This window comes from Brassica napus, chromosome A7, assembly GCF_020379485.1.
Source record: "Brassica napus cultivar Da-Ae chromosome A7, Da-Ae, whole genome shotgun sequence".
NCBI lineage: Eukaryota > Viridiplantae > Streptophyta > Magnoliopsida > Brassicales > Brassicaceae > Brassica > Brassica napus.
Genome location: NC_063440.1, coordinates 14,048,045 through 14,071,951, shown reverse-complemented (window position 1 = coordinate 14,071,951; position 23,907 = coordinate 14,048,045). Strand labels below are relative to the sequence as shown.

General features: G+C 34.5%; 3 protein-coding genes across 5 annotated transcripts; 1 reads left to right on the top strand and 2 right to left on the bottom strand.

Moving 5' to 3' along the window:
• Nucleotides 1-15,044: 15,044 nt before the first annotated feature.
• Nucleotides 15,045-17,181, top strand: LOC106358347. Its single transcript, XM_013798105.3, has 2 exons — nucleotides 15,045-15,296; nucleotides 15,675-17,181. The coding sequence occupies exons 1-2, from the start codon at nucleotides 15,214-15,216 to the stop codon at nucleotides 17,128-17,130; spliced, it is 1,539 nt and encodes a 512-aa protein (XP_013653559.1). The 5' UTR covers nucleotides 15,045-15,213; the 3' UTR covers nucleotides 17,131-17,181.
• Nucleotides 17,182-18,298: 1,117 nt separating this feature from the next.
• LOC106358348 (mitogen-activated protein kinase kinase kinase 5) lies at nucleotides 18,299-21,919 on the bottom strand. Of its 3 annotated transcripts, none has more exons than XM_013798109.3 (11): nucleotides 21,250-21,919; nucleotides 20,543-21,169; nucleotides 20,360-20,447; nucleotides 20,208-20,270; nucleotides 19,941-20,107; nucleotides 19,781-19,856; nucleotides 19,615-19,674; nucleotides 19,419-19,544; nucleotides 19,101-19,328; nucleotides 18,937-19,016; nucleotides 18,299-18,779 (listed from the first exon to the last, which is right to left on the bottom strand). In XM_013798109.3, exons 1-11 carry the CDS (start codon nucleotides 21,651-21,653, stop codon nucleotides 18,614-18,616), a joined length of 2,085 nt encoding a protein of 694 aa, XP_013653563.1. In that variant the 5' UTR covers nucleotides 21,654-21,919; the 3' UTR covers nucleotides 18,299-18,613. The 3 variants fall into 3 exon arrangements, with proteins under 3 accessions (XP_013653563.1, XP_013653564.1, XP_013653562.1); XM_013798110.3 differs by having other exon boundaries at nucleotides 18,299-18,808; nucleotides 20,543-21,190; nucleotides 21,250-21,918; XM_013798108.3 differs by having other exon boundaries at nucleotides 20,543-21,190; nucleotides 21,250-21,915.
• Nucleotides 21,920-22,175: 256 nt separating this feature from the next.
• On the bottom strand, nucleotides 22,176-23,764 carry LOC106358349 (50S ribosomal protein L25). The gene is made up of 3 exons (XM_013798111.3): nucleotides 23,327-23,764; nucleotides 23,094-23,223; nucleotides 22,176-22,643 (listed from the first exon to the last, which is right to left on the bottom strand). Exons 1-3 carry the CDS (start codon nucleotides 23,714-23,716, stop codon nucleotides 22,414-22,416), a joined length of 750 nt encoding a protein of 249 aa, XP_013653565.1. The 5' UTR covers nucleotides 23,717-23,764; the 3' UTR covers nucleotides 22,176-22,413.
• Between the last annotated feature and the right edge of the window lie 143 nt (nucleotides 23,765-23,907).

Sequence of the window (23,907 nt, the reverse complement as noted above, 5' to 3'; positions counted from 1 at the left end):
GAGAGTTTTCTCTCACCTTAACCCTCCACATCATTTTCCTATATGGAGCATTTCTGGACACGTGGCAGACTAAGAATTTTCAGTTTCGAATGTTTTGTTATGGTATTTGGGTTTTTAAAATATGTTTTTGTTCAGGCCCATTGAAGTGTAGGGTTTACCTCATTTTCTGAACTTGGATTTTCACAGCTCAGCTGTCGACTGATTCAAATGACATCGCCGATCAACTCTCCGTAACGTCCTCCACTCTCATTAATATGTACTTTAAACCGAGTTGTTTATGAGGTTTATAGCGGTTTGAAATGGTTTAGAACGGTTTGAGTGATTGTTGCAAAACGCCAACAACTGCAAAGCTGCGTTTGCGGATGGTAGCGGGGAAACCAGTCATACCCTTAGTCTTAGTGAGTTTCCTCCACTATTATATCCGACTTATTTGCACCAGAACACGTCTGATCTCTTCTATGGCGGCGTAAAGTTGAAATTTTAGAGATCATGTATGCATTTTGATCGGCTTGATGAATCCAAGGAATAAGTATATAAAAGGAAAGCTAAGGACGTTGTTGGGATCTGAGTCTGGTGCTCCGGTGTTTTTTTTTTAATTAATTATTAACGTTCTTAGAGCATAATTATCGCTGACACCGGTGGCACAGTTTTTTAGGAAACCTTTTTTTGATTATTTTTTTGTCTGAAATAAAGAAAAATATTTAAAAACGAACCAATCGCAGGCCCCACTGACACGTGGCGGCCCAACAGTGCAAGAAACACTCCAAAATAGATTTTTATTTCATAGTTTATGTGCGATTCTTATGGTTTTTATGGGGCCCACGCAATAATTTTTTTTAAAACCCCATTAAAGTTCCGTGATAATGGTAGCCTTAGTCATAGGGTGAGCTTCAAGTGTGAAAGGAACATAGATGTGAATTACTAAATTATATTTAAAAGTCATAAATGTCAACCCCCCCTCCCCCATGCTAAATATATTTGTTGTAATGTTGTGCATTTGGACTTTTTCAGTGTGATTGAAGATATATTATTGTGGTCGTATCATAAAACACTAACCCACCATCACATTTTAGCTACTCGCGGTGGAGAACGAGCTTTTCATGGTGGATGACCCGTCTTCTTATGAGGTACCTCAATCTCATTAGATATGAAAGGTGCAGCCACATCTATGGTTGCAATGAACAAGATATTGATCACACTTTGCTTCACTTACTACTTTGATATATCTTCTCACTTTTTTGATAAATCTTGCTCTTTTCACATCTTTAGCAAATGTCACCCATAAAACAAAAGCTAAAGTAATCAACGAATTCTAAAAGCATTTTGCTCAATTGGATGTAGCGGTAACAAAAAACTCTATTCATTTCTAAGAGCATAATATTCAGAAATTCTGGTGTAGTCGCAAATATTGGTTGTCATGTTTATTTTTATGCATATATTTGATTTTTTTTTTATAAAAAAAAGTATGTTAAGAAACTGATGGACAAAGTAAAATAAAATTTAAATACCTCTATATATTTACTATATTTTGTTCCTACAAACACATAAATAGTTTTGAAATCTTGACCACAAAAATAGTGGTTCGGATCATTGACAAGGCAATTCGCAACATGATTGCTTTTCTTCGCTACAAGGCTGACCACAAGCTTGCATGCTAAATGAAATGTTGGTTTTAAGTCTCAGTTTAGAGCTTTGCAGTTTAAAACGTTTTTTTCAACCATGTAAATTTTCATCTGTAAGCCTTTATTTCTGTAAATTTCTATTCTTTATACAATGATAATTGAATTTCACATTTCATAAAAAAATAGTTTTGAAATCATTAAAATATATATTAGTGTTAAAGATCCGGCGCGTAGCGCCGGCATACCCCTAGTTAAACTATAATTAACACATTATGAGCACACTATGTCAAACACATGAAGTTTTACTATATAAGTGTATAATATTTAAATTTACTCAAAAATGAATATATACACAGCAACATGCATATTATATAGCCGCAAAGCACCCGAACAGGAAAATCCAAAAACATTTCTTATGCATGTGCAGTAAAAACACTAATTTAGTACCAGTTGTAATATCACGAGATCTCGTGAGAGTCTCAAAAAGTTCTGTAAGAAACTAAAAACATTTATATAGTTAAAAGGACTTGGCTCCTTCTTGAATCTTGACAGTCTAAACGTGCACTCATCTTCTTAATTACCACTTTTTAACGATGACCACATTCACATCAATTTGGTTCGAACTTGTATGGTGTCCGAGGAATATGCTTTTTATTATTCGGTGCAAATATTCACCAATCATCATATACGTTTTCCCTAATTAATGATAATGTTATATACATTATAAACTCTATAAATTAATAAACACGGTAAGTTAATAAATTTTTGTTATTCCAAATTAGACTGGTGTAAAATATGACATGATTCGATAAAATAATAAAATAATAATATTTAGAAAATTTATGGCTAAATATATGGTCCCTTTAAAATCATAAATTAATAATTAATATATATATAAATTTTCTATATACATAAATAAAACATCTTATTTTTTATAATTTTTAAAATGAATTGTATCTCTAATTTTTATTTTATATTTTATTATTTTAGTGTTACTTTATTGAATTACATATAAAAACTGATTTGTATACTTCCATATGTATTCAACATACATAAAATCTATCAAATGATCTCATATGTATTTAACTAACATGTAATATTATGAAATAAAATATTATTTCTTTCTTTTAAATAATTTTTAAAAAATTTAAGTCTGAAAATGGAAAATTTCTCTAAATTAATAACTATATAAATTAATAAATTATCATACTCCCAACATTATTAATTTATAGAGTTTTTACTGTATGTTGATATAAAGGGAAACTTACAGAATATAATTTCCTTCAGAAATACTTGATTGAGTTTAAAATACAAGTTCACACAAAACGTAATAGCCATAAACTACAAAATATCTGGTTATCTCATTTTTTTAATGGGAGTGTATATGGGGTTGTTTAGAGAGTTGTAGACAAGCAGAAGGTAATTTAAATGACAACATATCACTGATATCAACATAGATAAGAGATTAATTAGAGATCACATTCAAAATCAATTCAAATATATTTATCAGCCGTGACGTGGTTGGAAAATCCTGAATTCACGACATGTATCTTCCTGTCCTAAGTGCATCTCCAACCATATTCCATTTTCAACTCCAAACATTATTATGGAGTAAAATTTTCTTCAACCCCACTCTATTTTCAACTCAAAAATGGAGTAATGGCTAGGGTTACTCCATTTATGGAGTAATCTTATCCATTACTCCATTTTAGAGTTGAATTTTTTTTTATTTTTAAAATGATCTTTTGAATCTTTAATGTTTCTATTTTTTACTTAAATAATATTTAAAATGATACAATAACATGAAAATAGTATATTCCACAAAAGATTATTTAATAATTTAAAATAAATGCATAAAATAACAGAAACATAAATAATTAAAATAAAAATAAAAATAACATAAAATAAGTAATTTAATAATCTGAAAAATTCGTTCCGGATCCGCTAAGGTCGGTGAAATATTGCCCAAACAGAGAAGTCTGAGAAAGAGTTTGTTGAGCGTGAACTTGATGCACCAATTGAACTTGGAAGAGAAGCTCTACCTCCGGATATCGAAATTGCAGAAGATGAAAATGTCCGAATTCAAAATTTTCTTGCTCGATTTAGGAATATCAAAGATAAAAAAGCTCATTTTTCATTACGAAATGCATTAGTTGATCATTTGTAGGAAAAATATTCTAATGCTCATTGTTGAACCCACATATATGTTTTTTTTAATGATTTCTTGTACTTTCTAATAATAAATATTTAATTCAAATAATTTATATTTTAATTATTTATCGTAAACATAAAATAGTTGGAGTTAATTGATAAATTTTTATAAGTATAAGATTTTATTTGCAATTATTAATAAAATAAAAATGAAATCATATAAAAATATTATTTTTGGAGTAAAAAATGGAGTAATACATTAGAGTAAAATCTTACTCCATTTTGGTGTTGTACCATTTTGAAGTAAAAAATGGAGTAATACATTGGAAATGCTCTAATTAAGGATGATTTTGGTTACATCTCGTAGCCAAATTTTACAATTATAGCTAGAAGGATAATTAATTGTATATTTTTATTGGACATGCATGTACTCATCCATATACTAATGCTATCTGGCACCGCCATTCTTGTTAAACGGTTTTTGTTATATATAAATGAGCTCTATTCACAGAATATTCCTAGAAGCTTGACATTTATAACAACACTCCTAATTGTTTTCCAGGAATAAATATATCATGTATTATAAATAAATAATTTATTGCTTTATTTGTTGGAGGTTCACATGCATGGTCCAGCTAGTCATTTTTCTTCTCCATAAATAGCATCCAGAGTCGAAGTCATTGATACATAATTTCAACTCTTACACAATAGTCTCCGTACATATATACTTCTTACGCTTATTGTTCGTTTTGTGCACTCTAAAAATTATAACTACCTCAGATAATTGTTATGGCTAAATGCACTTTGACAACCTTGGTTTTGCTATTAGTAGTGCTGATTCTCATCCAAGAGACTCACATCGTTGAAGGTCGACCACTGAAATCTTTGGGGATCTCTAGTATCTCGAAGAAAGTTGGTGGTAGCGGTTTGAATACTTCAAGCAAGGTAGAGACAGAAGATCATTCCTTGGATGCGTTCCGGCCTACCAAACCCGGGAACAGTCCCGGAATTGGTCACTAGTTAAATGTTGCTTTGACAAATTAAGAAGATGGAAGGGCTATCTTTTAGACATTTACTTGTGACAAAGTATGATGTTGTGGGTGCGTCGTGTATTGCCTGGGGTTTCTATGTATTGCTCGTTGTGACGTTGTGTTTCGCGTGATTGTAATCGATGACTCTTGCACTTTAGTTGAATTGCTTTGTGTTATGCTGCTTTATTTCTTTCCCTCTTGGTCTATCTAATATGAATTCCAGCTTCAATGCGATGTATTTCCACATTACGATTGTCTGTGTACACAAACAAAATGGAGCTTATGTCTGGTTCGTAAACTAAAGGGTGCATGCATGCTTAAAATCGCAAGGCTCTTTACGTACTCCATGGTTTTTATTACATGTAAATAATTCCATAATTCAACAGGTTACTAATGAAAATTGGAATTAATATATTAGGAAAACTTATATTCGTTACTGATATACGAATTTTATCACTCGCGCACACATCAATCGACAAAATTTTATTAGTCGTATTTAACTAATATATCTCAGATATTAAACGAAGAATATTTTTCCACATTCGAACATCGGTATCGTGGTGTAGTGACGGACAAGTTCCAGGTTGCTAAGCACGAAAGCACTCCACTGCTCATGTGGTCACACGAATATAGATCTATTGCTTGGGATCTATTTGAATACCGAAAAAAAATCATCCGTGGATTGTACCTCATTTAAGAATTAGCTTGAGTTCTTTCATAGGCTCGGAATGCCTTCAGATTAATAAAAAAAATTGGTATCTTTCCACCAACCATGACTTTGCATCGATATAAAATAATATGTTAATAAAGCATGTATATCACATTTGAAAAAGACGTACAAGGAAAGGGTAACGCAGAAACTATGTGGATCCATTAGGGTAAGTAACATAAACAAGGAGTTGTACCCTCCCTTTTTCTGCTACTTATTTAGTTTTCACACTTAGAAAGGATGTTTCTCGTTGGGGTTGAACCAACTCTCAGAACAAAAAGAACATACCTCATTTGATAGACTGGAGAAGGTGTCTGGTATCCTTAGAATCGTCTATTAATATCTGCTCACTTTCATGAAAGTTGACATTACTTCTTTTAATATTGATGCCTTAATCAGGCTAACTACATGCAATGCATCAACATAAAATGAAATTCATCCTTTTGTATAATCGTAATAGTAATTAGCATTACTAATTATTATATGTCCAGTATCCTGAAATCGGCTTGGATGCTAGGCAGTGATCACAGGCGCTCCACTTCTCATACAATATGGTGATTTGACACATAAGAGACGTTATGTGACTTCCGCGAATTCTTAAACGGTTTCAGGCGGCTATTTTTTAAGAAATGATAAGATAACATACTTTGTGGATTTTGTATAGTTTATAAATTATATACTATGAAAGAAACAGAAATTTGTATATATTCTTTATGATATATGAAAAATTAATGAACGTTAGCTTGTTCTAAGAGAACATATTAGCTCGAATAAACGTTGTACTTGTTAGGAATTCTTGTCGATTTTACCAGAAGAACAAAATTATTGTCGATTTATCTACACAACTCTACGGCCAAATTTTAGACACATTGGTTTCTATCGTTCTATAAGTGTTATTTCGGGTGATTTTTTTTTTTAAAAAAGGAATGTTTGAACAAAATATAAAAAATAAAGTCCGAGATTAATAATTTGAGATTAACAATCTGTCATAATCATGGTGGTGGGTCTGACCAAAGATTATGCGGTCTCTAGATCTTTAAATTGACGGTTGTAGCTGATTTGAACCTAAGCCAACTATCCTATTTTCCATATTTGGTTTAATCCTTAATTAATAATACGCGGTCACAAGCAATAGTGGCCTTAGGGCATATGGAATAGTGGCAAAGGACACTCTGTTTTAATCTTATTATATAACGACAGCTTTTTTATGGTTATGTTTGATAACTACAAAGGTGTAGGCGTGTAGCTCTTGAGAAGTTTGAGGGGTGGTTTGAAGCTAAGTTATTTATATTTTTACAAAAAAAAAAAAGATAGAATAACCACCCAGTGGTCTTGGAGTACTTAAAGCATGTTCTCGCTGTCGATCAATATGTACTTAGCCTTTTAACATTTAGTATAGGTCTCATAGGTAGGGTTAAGTTATTAACTTGCAAGTGTGGTTATATTATAATACCATACGGCTACGATACTATTTATTAGTTTTCTTTTCCGAATCATACGGATAGGACCGCTTTGAAATTTTGGAGGTCCGTTGCTGTGTCTATCTAAATTTTTTTTTTACAAATTTGAGGGCTTAAAATTTCTTTTTGGAAGCCTATTTGTATGTAATTTTTTTCAAAAATTTTGGGGGTCTATTACGAATGTTTTCACCTATCATGGTCCATGACCGTCCTTGCGTACCAATAACTAATATTTCGGGAGTTTCTGAACGCGATGAACGCACACCAATATTATGTATTCAAACTGAACGAGCCAAAACGTATTTAACAACTAGTCATGTGTTTAGCTGCGGTGCTATTAATGCATAATACGCAACATACATATATATATTTCATGTATGGTTACAAAAAAAAAATCATATATAACGTTATGAACAACTGTATGAAATTACTTCTTCTCCCCTGTTGATTATTTTTTGCAGATTAAGTAACATAAGAGATATAGGTCAAATACCCAATCCTAATTGATTTTAATTCAAAATTCATGAAATTAAAAAATTTAGATTGATAATATAACCACTTTGTGCTTATTATATAAACACATTTTGACAAAGATTATAATGAACACCAATTTTCTGTTAAAGTTTTAGATATAGAGTAGATGACAAATCATTTTTAGCACGAATATGGTAAACAAGATGAAAAGTGAGATTAGAAAAGAAAAAGGTACTCATTTAACCTACATTCAATATATATTATGTTATAATTGCACATTTTCCTTCCTTCGTGGACCACATTAACCTATAGTATGGGTAAGTATAATATAAAAATGAAATATCTCTACTTCCCTGATAGAAAATATAGCTAATTCAGTTCAATTTCGATATTCGGAAACTAAAAAATTTACACTGCATCCATATTTAAATGCTTGGCGAAAGTACACCAACCTCATGACAACCTTAAGTTAAGTATCACAATGGTATTTTTTTCCATTACTACATGTTTATTTCTTTATAAATTTATGACACTCATTGTACTTTTCTCTCTATATATAAAGTAAGGGTTAGGAGGCAAAGGGGAATATAGACAACTAATTAAGCACACTATGAAGTGGTGGCAGTGGACCTTTTAGCTCATCTGAGGCGTTGAGAGCTAGATTCCTTCTCAAGTCACATGAGATATTATTATATTGTTTACATTAATTTGTTAATATGGACATTATAACTTAGTTTAAATATATTTTCGGAGAAAAAATAATATAATATGTGTTAAGTAGCCCCATAGGTCTGAATGTGGTTAACATGTTAATTTGGGTGTGCCTATATATAGACACCCTTACACCCAAGCTTCCTTAAACATTTTAAGATTCAAGACTCTCCAGACATCTCTTAACTACTATTTATATGTTTTTTGTACAAGCTTAAAGAAACTTGAAATCATCCTTTAAAACCTAAAGAAACGGAGAGGCTTATCGTTCTTGTGTACTTCTTTGCATTCGTTATTAACATAAATCCATCATCAGCAATGGCGAAAGCTGTGTTCTTGAATTTTTGCATAGTTCTTCTTATTATTAACATAATCGTATGTCATGAGATCCTACCGACCGAGGCAAGACACTTGGGAACTCATAGAAAGCCAATCAAAAACAGAAAAACTACTTTCAGTGTACACAACAACTCCGGTGGCTTGAGCACAACCGCCGTCGGCTCGGTGAAAAAAAGTAGCATTAGCAACGAAGAACACGGTGTTGATCAGTTCCGGCCAACAACTCCTGGAAACAGCCCCGGCATTGGCCATTCCATTAAAACCTAATGAATTGAAGGATTTACACACTTGCATTGTGTCAACAAGCATAATTTGTTTCTCTTCTCTTCTCTTCTCTTCTGTCTTCTCTTTCAAAATATTTGTTTCTTTAATTATTAGTTAATGTCGCCCATTGTATCTCGTACATATAATCAAATGGTTATTCATATCAGTCTCCATCTGGATTTTACGTAATCATGATGTTTGCTAAAATAAGAAATCATTTTTGAGAGGGTATTTCGTTTTCAACTTAACGCGGGAGATATATACATTTGTTAAAATAGTTTTGGAAAAATAAAGTTTGGATTTTCTTACTACGATCTCAGTTATAGTTGGCTACTAAATATTACTAAATATAAATGTCCTAGATAGTAAAAGTATTCAGTTTCTTCCACATGCCGTGATAATAATACTAATCTAGGTTTTGGTTCAATATCAACCGGTTATAAAAGACAGAAAGCTTAAATAAATAACCCAAACTTAATTGAAACAAGATTTGATACAGACAGAAAACATTCCGTTGACTATAAAACCAAAGTAATTAATATATAAGATCTAAAAGAAAAGAGTGAATCATGAAGGTTGGTGGGCTCTTTGGTGTTATGACTGAGTGAGTGATATAAAACTACAAGTTGGTTGATATCTGTATATAAAATACTACACACGATGATAAAAGCTTATTCCATCTTATTAATCATAATCATTACTTTGTTATTTTGTAACGATCTTATAAGACAATGTTTTTGGAGTTTACTATTCCAATCGCCTTAACAATATATGCAGAAGAAACTGCAAAGTATATCAAATAGTGCAAAAGTTACACATACAATTAAGCTAACTAGTAACTGATGAATTATAGTATATGGTTTTGACGGATATTTCCACTTAATTGCTGAAACTTGAAATTTAGCTCAAGTTTTTAAGGGATTTTAAATCAAATCGGCTTGACTTTGTAATAAACTTAGAAAACCAATCTATATTTTCTAAAATTAATAAAGTAGGCTAGAATTTATACCCCTAATAAAATATCATATGCTTCATTGTCTCCTATTCATGACCGGTTTTGCCCTAAACACTAACTAGATTATGACCCGTCCTTTGAAGGACGGATATATTTTTTGTTTTTATTTTTTTAAGAATTTAATTTTTATATTTGTGTTTTTGAATCATATTTGTTTTTAATATTAATTTAATTTAATTTAATTTTGGTAATTATATTAAATATGCCAAGTTGCATAACTATACATATTATATTTTCTTAGTAGTTAAATAACATAATTAGTCAAGAATATTTGTACAAAAAAAAAATCCGACTTTGAATCGACCCGAAAATCAAAGTCTCATACTCTATTAAACATGGCTTATATACTTGAATGGTTCTTAAAGTGTTATATCCGAAGACCAATATTAAACCTAACTTGCATCGAAAATTGAACAATTTTTTGAAAAATGTTTGAAAAAATTACTTTTAAATATATTACGCTATATATATATATATAAATGAGTTAATATGGTCTTCATTAACTCTAAGTAAAATCACATTTAATAAAAAAAATTAATCAAATAACCTATTTAAAAACTGTTAAACTAAATGAGTTCATATAAATATTTATTTCTATTAGAAGTCCACTAAAACCTGTTAAACTCTATTTTAACATCATGTGCTTTGTTAATTGATAAACTTAATGTCTGTGTAAAAGTTTCTTAATTTTAAATGCTTCTTATTTTTTGGATAATGTATAGATTACATAATCATTTAACTTATTTGGTATTGATCAAATTTGTTTTTAAAATTTTTCATATAACAAATATATGTGTTTGTTATAACTGTCTCAAAAATATAATAATTCATTTCCAAAATTTTGGTTGATATTTGCGTAGTCCAAAAAAATAGGAATTTAGTAAACAGTTATTATCAAAATAGGAATTTTTTTTGTATCTTCCTTGCTCCCGTGTTTTTTAGGTAAGCAGTTATAAGGAGTTATATATTGTTTCCTTGCTGCCGGAATTTTTTAAAGTAAGCAGTTATATATGCATATAAGGAGTTATATATTGCTTCCTTGTATTTTTAAACTTGGACTCAACTATTATCAATTAGACATGTTCCTAATTTAATAGTATTGATACAAGATTCTGTACGTTCTCTCCTAATTTATCCTACGAATTGATTTCTTTCCATTGTTGTTAGGTTGTTCCTCGGAAAATGTTGACAAAGTTTTGCTATCTTATAACCCGGAAAATAATACTAATACACTTTGTTAGCCCGTTATTAGACGTGAAGGCCCGTTAAAACCTAAATAGTGAAGCCCGTTAAGTTTGGTCAATGTGAGAATTTAGTAAAACCAATTAGTCTAGTAATCTACATCCTCAACTTTCTCGTTTTGCACTTGCATGATAAGATACATCTTCAAGGATTCAAGACTCGAGACTTTCACTATTCATTGTGCAGGTTTCATCATTATATTTCAAATTTTCAGCTCTTTACAACTTCATAAGTTTAACTCGCATATTTTTAAAAAGACTAGGGATTTAATTCTTAAAATGATAACTATTTCATATCCCTAGTGAGTATTAACATTGTTTGTGAAATACTTACATAAACGAAACTTAAATTGTAAATATATATTGTGGGCTGGATTCGGACTGACGAGACTTATAGGTCTGTGGGGCCTAGAATATTGGTCGCTGTCTTATACATGATTTAATGGCTCGGTTGGTGTAAGCAGTTAATTAATAATGAGAATCTTTGGCTACAAATTATTTCCATAAGTTATAAATTATTGATGTGTGATTAATACGTCAATACATTTTAATTTTTTTTTGTTGGTCATATGCATATCATATATACGTCAATGGCTTTCATTTTAATTTTAAAACGTCTTCATGGTCCACTTGATCTTCAGCCGTTCGATCATCAATAATCTTTAGAAAGATGTGACCTTTTCGTGGGCCCAGAACCGCGAATCGTAGCAATGTGGGCAACACGTCGAGAGGAATCTCTTAGACGACGATAAACGCCGTTAAGCATCGAGATTCCCCGTTATTAACTCTGTTAATGAGGCAACCGTTTCGCAACTGTACCGGACCGTACCGGTTTTGTCGTACGCACAGAAAAGTCCGAAACACTCGCCTCGCACCTGTTTCATTACGATTTTACCTCCAAAAGGCCGATTCGGATTTTCCATGCCACGTCTCAAGCAAAGTGTTTATGCCTTTCTTTGTGAAATTGTTTTCTTAATATTACTCGTTTTACCACGGAACCTGGTTGAAAAAAACAAAAAAGTAATTCACCAAACATGATAAAGGTTGTAAAATACTCATTCTGTTTCAAAATACATGAAGTTTTAAGATTATGCATAATTATTAAGAAACTTGTTTTTTATCTTAAAAATATCATTAAAATATAAATTAAAAGTTATTCAACCAATCACAAAACAGACTACAAAATATCATTGGCTACACAGTTTTTGATAAAGTGAAAAAATGCATTGATATATGAAAACATCATCTATTTTGATACATTAAAAACTCTCTAAAACATCATCTATTTATTAAAAGCGTTGATATATGGTCATTTCTGTCGTTTACGTATGTTTGTTGTAAAGTTCTACTACATAATCGTCTGACAACATAATTTTATATATTAAGGTATGACTGGTTTCTCCGCTACTATCCGCAAACGCAGTTTTTGTGGTTGGTAGCGGTTGTTGGTATTTTGCAACAATCACTCAAATCGCTTTAAACGTTTTAAACCTCTTAAATTCAAAAATCGGTTCCAGCTAGCGTCTGCGGTTGTGAGCGGTTGCGGAAATGTATATATTTTTTAAAATAATATAAATACAAAAATAAAAATTTTAAATTGAAATTATAAAAAAATATTTTTATTTTATATTATAAATTTTTAAAAATAAAAATATTTTCTATAATTTTTTAAAAATTTCAAAATATAATTTTATAAATATAATTTTTATATTTATTATAATATTATGATGTTTAAGATTTGTGATTATATAAAATATAAATATTGATAATTTATTATTTAACCGTTGTTGTATTTGGTGGTTAACCAATCATAAGTATCTCGCAAACGCACTAATTTCTAACCGCATGCAGTACTAATCGTACATATCTATTAAAACCGCAACTACCCGCATCTGTAAACTCCCGCAACCGTAACCGCTGCGGTTATACCAGTCAAGCGCTTAGTACCTTGTTTATCTCTACAAACTGATGGTTAAGGTTTTTAGTTAATTTGTAGGGTTTTTAAATTGTTATGTATATCAGTATATGCATGCGAACAGTGGCAGTGGCGATGCTGCATGGAATAAAGGAGGGGAAGTTATCCCCATAAAAATTTAAAATTTAATGTAATTCTTTTACAGTTTTAGTATACTAATGTAATTCTATAGATATAGTATACTTGTGTTTATTGTTTCATTTCTGCTTCGGATAAAAAAAAATATTTCTAAATCCATCATTATGTGGGAGCAGAACCGGGCTAGTGAAAATTTGTTAAAACATTTTAGTGAACCGTTATATAGTGAACCATCTATATATATGTGTGTGTGTATTTTTGGTATAGCAACATAAAAACAGCTATTGTAAAAATAAATAAAAACTTTAGTTATGAAAAATGATAAAAGGTATTGATAAATTTTATGGTATTTAGACCAAAAAAAAAAGAAATTTATGGTATTACGATTTAAGAAATAAATAAATAGTATACTATAAACTATATTTTTACAAAATCATCAACAAAATTTGTAAAAAAAAATTAAGAATCTATAAATATTTTATTTCAAATAGGGCTTCCAAAATCTAATAATCGGCTTGGTATGCGAGACTCCAGTGCAAGATGTCTCACTTTGAGTATTGATTGTTACTAAACACAAATTATTCTCAACATATATATTTTTTCCTAAAGGATTCTCAGCATATGCATTCAGCAGATACGTTTTTTGTTTTGTTATGTGGCCAACACGCATTCTTGGATATAGAAAACATACAAGGAAGATTAACACTATACATGATGGATGCAATCTAGTCGAGGTAGGTACAAGGTAGACTTGAGCGTATTTTAGGATTAACAAACTTCCTCAAACTGGGAATGGACACATATCTAATTTTTAGTTATTTGCCTACAATACATGGTGATTTTAAGTTTTTTATTTATCAAATATAAAAACATACATTATAAGAAAAATTAAGATTTACTCGATAAAACAATATATAATAAAAAGTAATAAAACAAAATTCAAGATAATATTCTACCCACGTTAGTGATTAAATCAGTTGCCAAAAAATTGGTTTGATATATAGTCTAATGAAAAGATAAAGTATATATAATAGATGTTTGAGTATGATGAGCAGTCAATGAATTGGAGGAATGCATATATATATATATATATGTATATATAACCTTAAGCAATATTTGAAAACATCCATATTGTCTATTGAGGACCGTTTGTTGAATATACAAGTGACACATTCGCACATTTTTGTTTGGTACTAAGACTATGCTTTCAGTAGGTCTATAATTTATACAAAAAAAAATCTTCTAAGTTAGCTTGCTGATGTATGAAAGAAAGGTTGTTGATATTTTCAAAAACATTATCATAACTTTGATATATTTAGATTTAAATTTGACATACATAGATGGCAATCATAACTCGGATATGTGCGTAAAGTTGATTTTTTTTTTTTGGAAACTGGTGTAAAGTTGATTTCTACAAACTAGAAAATGTTCTACGATCCGATGATAATAATCTACGAAACTATCCAAACAAATATTCAGAAACTTGAGAAAGAAAAAGAAATGTTTATTAAAAATAGCTATAAATATGCTATAAATATGGGAATAAATGTAAAATAACCATATTCTATAATGGATAATCTATATGTTCTATTTTGTAGAACTAAAACAACTAGCTTTTAAAAAATTTGACCAGAAATTTTCTATAAAATTATTTTGATCAATTTACAGAAATCATACTAAAAGAGCTCCAAAATTATTAGTGTAAACATATTACTAAATCGCTTAATTAGTAAAGAGATTTGGACAAAGATTTATAAATTAAATGACAACAATGGTTTGGTCCCAAAAATACATGTCTGAAAATGCCAATTAAAAAAAGAAGTAAAAGAGAGTAATTTGTGAGGACACACACACACACCATACTATTTACGAACGGACCAGCCTTTGAGGGATTTTAAACAGCTAGGTCAGTAGAAGAGGGCAAATAGGTAATTTCGTAGGAAGAGTATGTCATCTTGTTCCTCTCCTTTAATTTTACCAGTCTATTGGTCCTCAGCCTCCCTTCGCCTCAGGTGGCGTTTGCTCTATCATCCCAACAAAATCGCTCCTTTTTTTTTTTGATTAATTCTTACAAACAAAGGAAGAAAAAAAAACTGAAAAAGCTCCGAAATTTCAGACGACAAGTCTGTCTGTAGATGATTCGATGCTTCTGGCAGACATGGACCGAAAAGCCCTAGCGATTACGCCTCCACTCCTACTCCTTTCCTCCTTCTTCTTCCATCTTCGGTACCATCCTTTTCTTTTTTTTTCTTTTCTTTTTTTTAGCTCGCCAACCTTATACGATGATGGGTCACTGTTGTTTCTTACAGAAGCTCACCAAAGTTTTGATTTTTTTGTTGTCAGTAGCTCTGATTGTTGTGGGTTCATCGAAAAGTCTACTCTTTTATGCGCTCTACTTCTGGGTTTTTGGTTTCGCTATCGATAGGAATAGTCAATCTCTTCTTTGTCTCTTTACTGTTTATAGAACGCTTTTGATTTCTTTCTCTCTCTTTTTGGATACTATTTTGAAGATTGCATTTTTATTGGGTATGTTTGTGAAGTAGTTTGGTGAACCCTCCCCCTGATTACATATGTTTCTCTTCTTGTTTGTGTGGGTTTTTGCAGAGGAGCAGCATTTGGTTCATCAAAGGCCTTTCATTGTCTTCTGCTTCTCTCATGTCTCTTGCTCTCCTCAGTCAACACACTGCATAACTTGGCTGACTATGACTCTCTTGGCTCCAACTTTGCTGAAAGGTTTCAGAGGTTTAATGACGGGAGTGTAGGGGTTCAGAATGTTTGTCCCAGTTCAAACCTCCTCTTCTCTTTGCTTCCGGCTTTAGGATCAGAGTATCATCAGTTTGATCCTGTTCTCACCTTCTTTAGTCCTGGCAAATCATCGAGTAGTAGTAGCTCTTCTCTGGCGAGTAACAATAATCTATCTGGCGTTGTGTGGCTGTCTCTAAAGCCTGTCCACATCATAGAGTTTCAGCCTTTTACTGGATTCTCACGCATAGGAGGAGGTACCAAACCTTTGTCCAAAGAGCTCTTGGGTAAGGAGAACACAAGGGAGTGGAGTATCTCTGTCTCGGGAAATGGTTTGATGGAGCAGAAACGGTGTGAAGGGTTGTCTTTAGAACCAGGGGAGGAATCAATCAAGTTCCTCTTCTTCTACCGGACCGAACTCTCTTGTGCATCTGGAGTTGCTGTTTTTGCAGTGCCTATGAAGTCCACAGCGCCTGTTCTGATGCTTAGTCTTTACAAAAAGCCAGTCTCTTGGTGGCTGCGGGCCAAGAAACTCTTGATCGCACTTCTCATTGCCGTTGCGTTGCTTATTCTGATATTCTGCTTCAACGACCACTTCGTCGAAGAGAGAAACAACATTGCGGTTAGCAAAGCTGAGAAGCCATCCACAATCACTATCTCTCTTGAAATGGATACTCTGCTAAGATCCATAAGCAAAGAGACTTTGCAAGGGTCCAATGAGGTTGTTTCCGAGAACAGTGTAACGCCAGTTGCTTCTGTTTCTTCTTGCCAAGTAGAAGAAACATCAGAACTCACTGTAAAGACTGCGAAAGACAAGAAGAGAAGGCGTAACAAGAAGAAGAAGAAGAAAGGAGCAGTCAGCGAGTTAACAACAGATGTTTCAAGCAGTCAGAGTGGAAACTCAACTCCAAGATCTCCATTGTCACCAGACCCACCAGGTGTTGTTGTTACTCAAGCCGCAACGAAGCCTGCTACTCCAAAACCAGCGCTATCGCACTCAGCAACGTTTCCTGTTTCAGGTACCAAGTCAATGGTGATCATACAAGGAAGCTCCCTGGCTCCAAATGCGAGAGCTCCTGGAGCCAAGTCAAGAAGTGAAGTGAAAGAAGAAGAAGAGTATAGGTATTATGATATATGGGGAGATCACTTGACGGGGCTTCATTTGATGGATAGGTTTAAGGAAGTGAGAGAAGGCAGCAGCAGCTCATGTTTTGGTGAAGAAGACGACGAGTTTGTGAGTCTTTTTGTTAAGGGTCCTCATCACAACTTGTTACCAGGCTGCTCTCTTGCCAAACCAATGGCTCTAATAAAGAAATAAAAAAAAGATATTATTATATAATAATGCAAAGCCCAGTGGGCTTTATGATCAGGGAGCATTTTTTGCATGGAGTAGCATGTTTCTCTTTTGATCGCTGTGTTTATACTTGTAGTGGCAGTGAAGCTAAATGCCTTCGAGACTTAACCAAAGGTAGAAACAGTGAAAAGTCTTACAACGGTCGATCAAATACTAAAGAACAGATTGAAAAGCGATTTTCAAAAAAATAATATTCCCTCCGTAAAACGATGTAAGTAGTTTAAACTAAAAGAACTAATATTTAAAAAGTTGGTACTTTAAAAAAAAATATTTAATTAATTAGTTTAACCAATTATAAAAAAATTGATATTATTTGATTGGTTACATTATATCTAATAAATGTAAAAGTTATCTAGATATTTGGAAACTACTTCCATTTTGAAACAAAAGAATTTTCCTTAAACTACTTACGATAAAAAACGAAAAGAGTAATAATTTGAAAAAAAATGATTTCTCAATCATTTCTGTTCTTCCTCCACCTCCTCGATAACAGCGAGTCCGACAGCAGCATTGAGCTTGGCAACAAGGTCTTCAGCTTCTTCCTTTGTGACATATTGTTTAACAATGGAAGGGACATCAAAAACAATCTCATAACTCTCGCTCAGGTAAAAAAACTGGTACAATAATGTCTTTTCTTCTGTAGTTTTGGCCCATGCAACTTCTATAAGCACATCATCAAAATTAGACTCTTCAAACTTAATCAACTTTGGAGCACTGTTGGTTGCTTCCGTATTAGGCAACATGAGTTTCAACTTGTTATAGTATTATCTAACGCAATTAGGCAATATCACAAACTCATAGAACGTTAACGATATATATAGAAACAGCAAAGACAACATATTAGGAGTCACAACACCAGTCCAAATTGGATCAGCTGAATGAACTTTAAAATTAAGCGTTAATTTTCGAAAGTCATCCGGATGATCCATCCGAATGAGTTACACTTTTAGTACCTAAACGAACAAAACTCTCATCTCTCTCCATCCAGATGGAGAAACGAACAGACCCTTAATGAGTTTGAAGAGGAATCATATTTCTTGATTCTTATGTCCCCGTGAAGGATGAGCTGGGATGTCTTGTCCAAACATATTACTAACCTAAGCCAGCTACTATCAAGAGCGAGACTTCAAAATCAGAGAGAGAGATTGAACTTTTAAATGAATGGTTCCAAATCTAAAAAATAATGTATCCGGAACCAAATGTACACAAGACGTCGTTTATACACACTCTTCCTCTAAAAACCCCCGGAAAAGAAGAATCAAGCCTCTTCTCTCAATTCCACAGTGGAATAAAATGTTACATACACAACCCTTCTACCCTCTACCCCCAAACTACCTACGTACATTGATACACACATGTGCATGAGAATACATAGTAGTATCTTCATATCATATTTTAACAAAAAAAAAAAAAAAATCTTCATATGATATCGTTGCCTCGGTGCAAATCAAACTTGATCAGAAGGGATGGAGATTCTTCTTCGCTCAGTGCTTGGGTTAGGTCGTTGGGATGGAGACGGGCTCGGAATAGCCTCGAGAGTGGATCGAGGGGACAGACGGGGCACTGTCCCGGTTAGATCAGGAGACCGGTACTGTTGCTGCTGCCAACTTTCACTGGAGAAAAAGAAGTACGTTTGAAGAAGCTGGAGAAAGCCAACACACAAAAAGAAACAGCACAGAGAAAAAAAACACAAAAACACAGGTTTCACATATGTTTCGGTTCTGACTAGAGAAAAACTTACACAGATGAGACTGTGATGAGAATGATTACCTCTCTGAGGATGTCACGTTTCTAGCGCGCGGAACTTGATCTAGTTTGAAATTTGGTTTCTCCCTCCTAGTGTTTGGTTCCTGTCAATGAAAGTAGAGAAAGATTATAATTTAATACATAGGTCCATGAGAGAGATGCAAAGCTTGGATTGAGGTTTTGCTTACCTTTATGTTCATCCCGTTAAGTATATGAGAGCAATTTGAGACATCGCTGTTACGTGGGGAGGTTGATTGCACAGAGTTCTTAAGGAACCGGTGTTCTAGCAATATAGATGCCGTTGGTCGCTCTGCCGGGTTTCTCTGAAAACATAGTCTTAGAAACTCTTTGCCCTCCGGTGACATCGATTCAGGTACCGGTGGGCTATCTCTCATCACCTTGAACATAGCTGCAGCCTATGTATGGGAAGGCAAAGTTGACGCAAACAGTTTTAGTTATCAGGAGAAATCTATCTTTAGTGTAACAAGGCATATGTGTGTGCTTACCCCTTCAAACTCACTCCATGGAGGCTTTCCAGTGAACATCTCGATGATTGTACATCCTAAACTCCATATATCAACAGCAAAAGCGAGATCCGGGTTGCTATCTTTTTGCATCACAGCTTGCATGAGCTGTGTGAGTAAAATATTATATTAATATAGGTATATGTAACGGTTTCTAAGATCATTAAACAAAGACTACCTCTGGTGCCATCCAGTACGGGCTTCCTTTCAGCGAAAGATCAGCTCTTTGCCCGGTAAGCTGAAGAACAAAATAGCAACTTCATTATTATCAAACAGAAACAAAACAAAGACCCTTGATCACTTGTTTAGCAACAGTAAAACAGTAGACAGAAACTAGAACTCACGTGTTTAGCCATGCCGAAGTCAGCAAGCTTGACAACACCAGAGGCATCGACAAGGAGATTAGCACCTTTGATATCCCTGTTGAACATTAAAGAAAATCAATATGCGTAAAGCTTCAACATATATTCACCAAGATTAATTACACTAATATTGAGACTTTACCTATGTACTGTCTTTTTGCTGTGCAAATAAGCCAGCCCGGACAAGATGTGGCGAGTAAAATTGCGAACAACAGATTCTGTCATGGTACCGCCGCCATGGTCTCGGATATATTTGTTAATTGAACCCGGGTGAACATATTCCAGGTATATAAAGAAACGATCTTCTACCTGTACAATACAAAATAAAAGACAATTAGTCCAATGAATCTTCAGCCACACTAAATCAGATAGGTAAGGTTATATGCATGTAAACAGAGAATATACTCACTATCTCACTACCAAAATACTGCACAATGTTTGGATGTTGAAGGTTACTGAGAAGTTTTATCTCCTGAAACAGAAACAAGTTACGTATCAGATGGCGGTTTGAGAACAAACCAAACACAGACGATCTCCTATAGTCTCTCTCCTGGAGCTTACCTGCTCTAGCTGCTTTATACACTCTGCAGATTTTGGGTCATCAGGAAACAACTCAACTTCCTTCATCGCACATAATGCTCCCGTTTCACTGCAAATGAAAAAAAAAAACTCAGGATACACTAAAAAGGGAGCATTGTTGGCACCCAACAGCTATAGGAAAGAGTGAGAATACAAACAGATTACCTGTTACTGGCGACATAAACACTTCCAAATGTACCACGACCTATTAGCTTCCCTTTCTTCCACTGAGAATTCATCGGGAACAAATCCTGTTTGAGAGGACCCTGCGGGTACGAAACAGGAGAAGCAGCAGCTGACAAAGAGGGACAAGCAGCTCCAGGAGGGAGAGGCAAAGGATGAACATTCGAGCTACGTCCACTGGCAACATCAGTGGACATTCTCGGATGCAACGGCGAGGAAACACTATCCCTTGCTCCAGCCAAATGCTCAGGCGATAGCATCGAGTGCAACGGTGAAGTTGGCCTGCTCGGTTGCGGACTTCTGATCTGTCTACGCGGACTTCGAGGCCGCGGGCTGTTGATTGGAGAGTTGTCTGTGCTAAACGCCGTGAAGTCGTAAAACGCAGGAGGAGGTAGCCCAGAGGTGTCAAAGGGCATATCTGGAGCTGACCATGCTTGATTGCTCTTAGGAGGTAAATTAAAAAAGGGTAGATCGTGGCCAGTGCTCTTCCTTTGAGGGCTAGGGACGGGACTCATGTAGGGACTCGTTGGAGCACTCATTGTTGGTATGTTCACCCAATAACCGTTTCTAGTATTCGGACTATTGTTACAGCTGGAATTCTCCGAGGCTCTTCTCGAGTCATGTGCAACGCTGATTCACGTGAAATGTCAAATCTACAAACCGTAATTGAAAAAATCGAAATCTATTACCTGGTGAGAGGAGGACCACCAGAGGAGGTGCGATCAGCGATAAGTCTACCGTTCGCTGCATTCCGATTCCTCGAGTCTCCTTCTGGTAACGGCAGAGGTAACGGTAAGGGGACGGCGGAAGGGGAGCGGGGACCCGGCGTGTAAGCGCTTGGAGATCGGTTTAACCAGACGTCGACGGTGGGAGAAGAAGAGGAAGACGTTGAAGCAGGGCGTTGTACCAGAACATCGTCGTCGGTCAAGTGACGGAGCTTCCTCTGACGCGTGAGCCTGCCGCGGTTGAAACGGAACAGACGACGATGGAAACGATCTCGATCCAGATTGCGATCTGGATCCGGGGATTCAGAGTAAGAAGCCACGGGTTTGAGGGAGGGAGAGGAGAAGGAGATTTGTGGAAGCCAACGCATAGCGAGAGATCATTGTATGCTCATAATAACAATAATATCAAAAGGACTTGAATCCTTGTTTTCTCTAGAATCGAGACGGAGATGGAGGCGATGATGGAAACAACCCCAACGGATTTAACAGAAAACAAACAAACACACAACCAAAATGGAAAAAAAAAAACACCAGAAAAAAATTATAACGAAGATGAAATGTTGCGAGGACAAATTATTTCGGGAAATTGTTATTGAAGAGAAGACGGTTTGTGTTTTCCTAACACGGTTTACAACGGCTTTCTATTTGATTAGTGTAAACCAAATTGCGATATAGTTTTATAAATATTATTGTTTGATTAGTTTGAGAAGACATATTACATAGTAGTATTTGATATTTTATTTTATTTGTATTTCTTTCTATTTCTCTACTTTTATATCATGATGATTTCGTAAATCAAACAAGTCAACGGTCAAAATAAACCAAAGAATACGTGGCTGAACCTTCTGGTCACGTGTCATTCTCAGCTCCCAGTTTCCACTGGTATGGAATGGACCAAGTCGTTGTTGGGCTTTTATTTTCACTGGTAACGACCAAATTCAAGTTGTTCTGACTCTTGCGAAGAATCGGATACTACTAGTTAAAGTAACATTCCGAAGAAAGACTCAAAAACAGATATGTTGTTGATCAGCAATTCAAACTGAATTTGCTTCGTTCTAGAACAAAAAAATAAGTAGCTAGAGAGGACTTGAAGGGTGCTTCTCTCCTTCTAAAGTTGAAGGACTTATTCTATGCTTGAACAGCTTCTGGTTCTTTGACCGGGCTTGTGGCAACAATCTTACACACAGGCAATGTCTCATTCTTGCTCAACAGCTTCAACGATGGATGGAATTCAACTTCTTGCATTAACACTTTGTCCGCTATGTCCAGTTTGCTCACATCCACTTCGATTTTCGATGGAATGTGTTCCGCTGGGCCTAGAAGCTTCAGAGTGCTTCGCATTGACCGTAGATTTCCCCCTGATCACATCAACAGACACAAAGATTGAAATATCAACCTATCCAAAACAGTAACAACGAGATCAAACGCTAAACATTCAAATTGTCCTTGCTTGCTAAAACGGATTTACATAAGAACACTCATGAAAGTAGTCTATTATTCCCAATGTGAATTAACTGATCCACAGGTAAAAACACTACAAACATACTAAATATCTCATTTCTTAACTCCTTTTGCCTTTGGAACACAGACATTACAATCGGATAAAAGTGATTTAACAAACGACACAACAGAAGGAATAAGAGCATTATCGAGCAAAAGAAAGACAACACTAATCTCCAAAGTTATCATCAGTACAGATAACAGCATAGAAATCACAACTGAATCAAATCTTCACAATGCTATCTCAATCAAAAGAAGAAACAACAAGACTAATACACAATCTCTTCTACCAAAAAGAGTGTACTTACCTTTCTTAAGACCGGGACAATCATCTAATCCTTTGAAAACAATTGGAACATCAACCTTCAGCTGCTCTCCATCATTAGCCCACACGAACACTAAATTAAGTATCTTCCCACTCTCTTCATCTCTATGAATCTACAATACAAATAAACAAACCCTTAAAATCGTAATTCATCACCAAAGACACAGCCACATTTTTTTTTGCATTTTTCTAAATTCATGATAAATTTTCGAATACCTTGAGGGGAAGTACACGACCCGACTCAACCAGCGACGACGAACCTTGCCCCGCTCTGACCTGGAGCTTGAAAGTAGTCGAACAGAAGAACGGGAGACCCACAGAGTCAACAATCGACTTGATCTGCTTCCTATCGGCCGTCAAAAGCTGCTTCCTCGAAACGCCTCTCTTCGAAGCGTCCGTCTCGAGAAGCGATTGGGTGAAAACCACGGCGGGAATCCGGCCAATCGTCCGATCACGAGCCGATACTCTTCGCCCCGTAGCCTCGCGTGGTATCGCCTGAATCGTCTCATACTGATGTAAACACCGAATCGATCGACCGAATGAGTATGCTGCTGGCAGATTAGCTGCCTCCGCCGCGGATCTCACGCCACGCCACCATATCGCCATCTTCTGTTTGTTGGAGTTCGAGTGACAGTTAGGGTTTCAGGCGATGGAGGAGGGGGTTTAAGCTTTGTGGGCTTCCTCTGGTATCGGCTCATTTACTATTGGGCTTTTTATCGGCCCATTGTGTCAGTATAGCTACAATTTGTCACCTGTTTTTATCCTGGTTTAGCCGTATGTTTGTTATTTTGATTCGT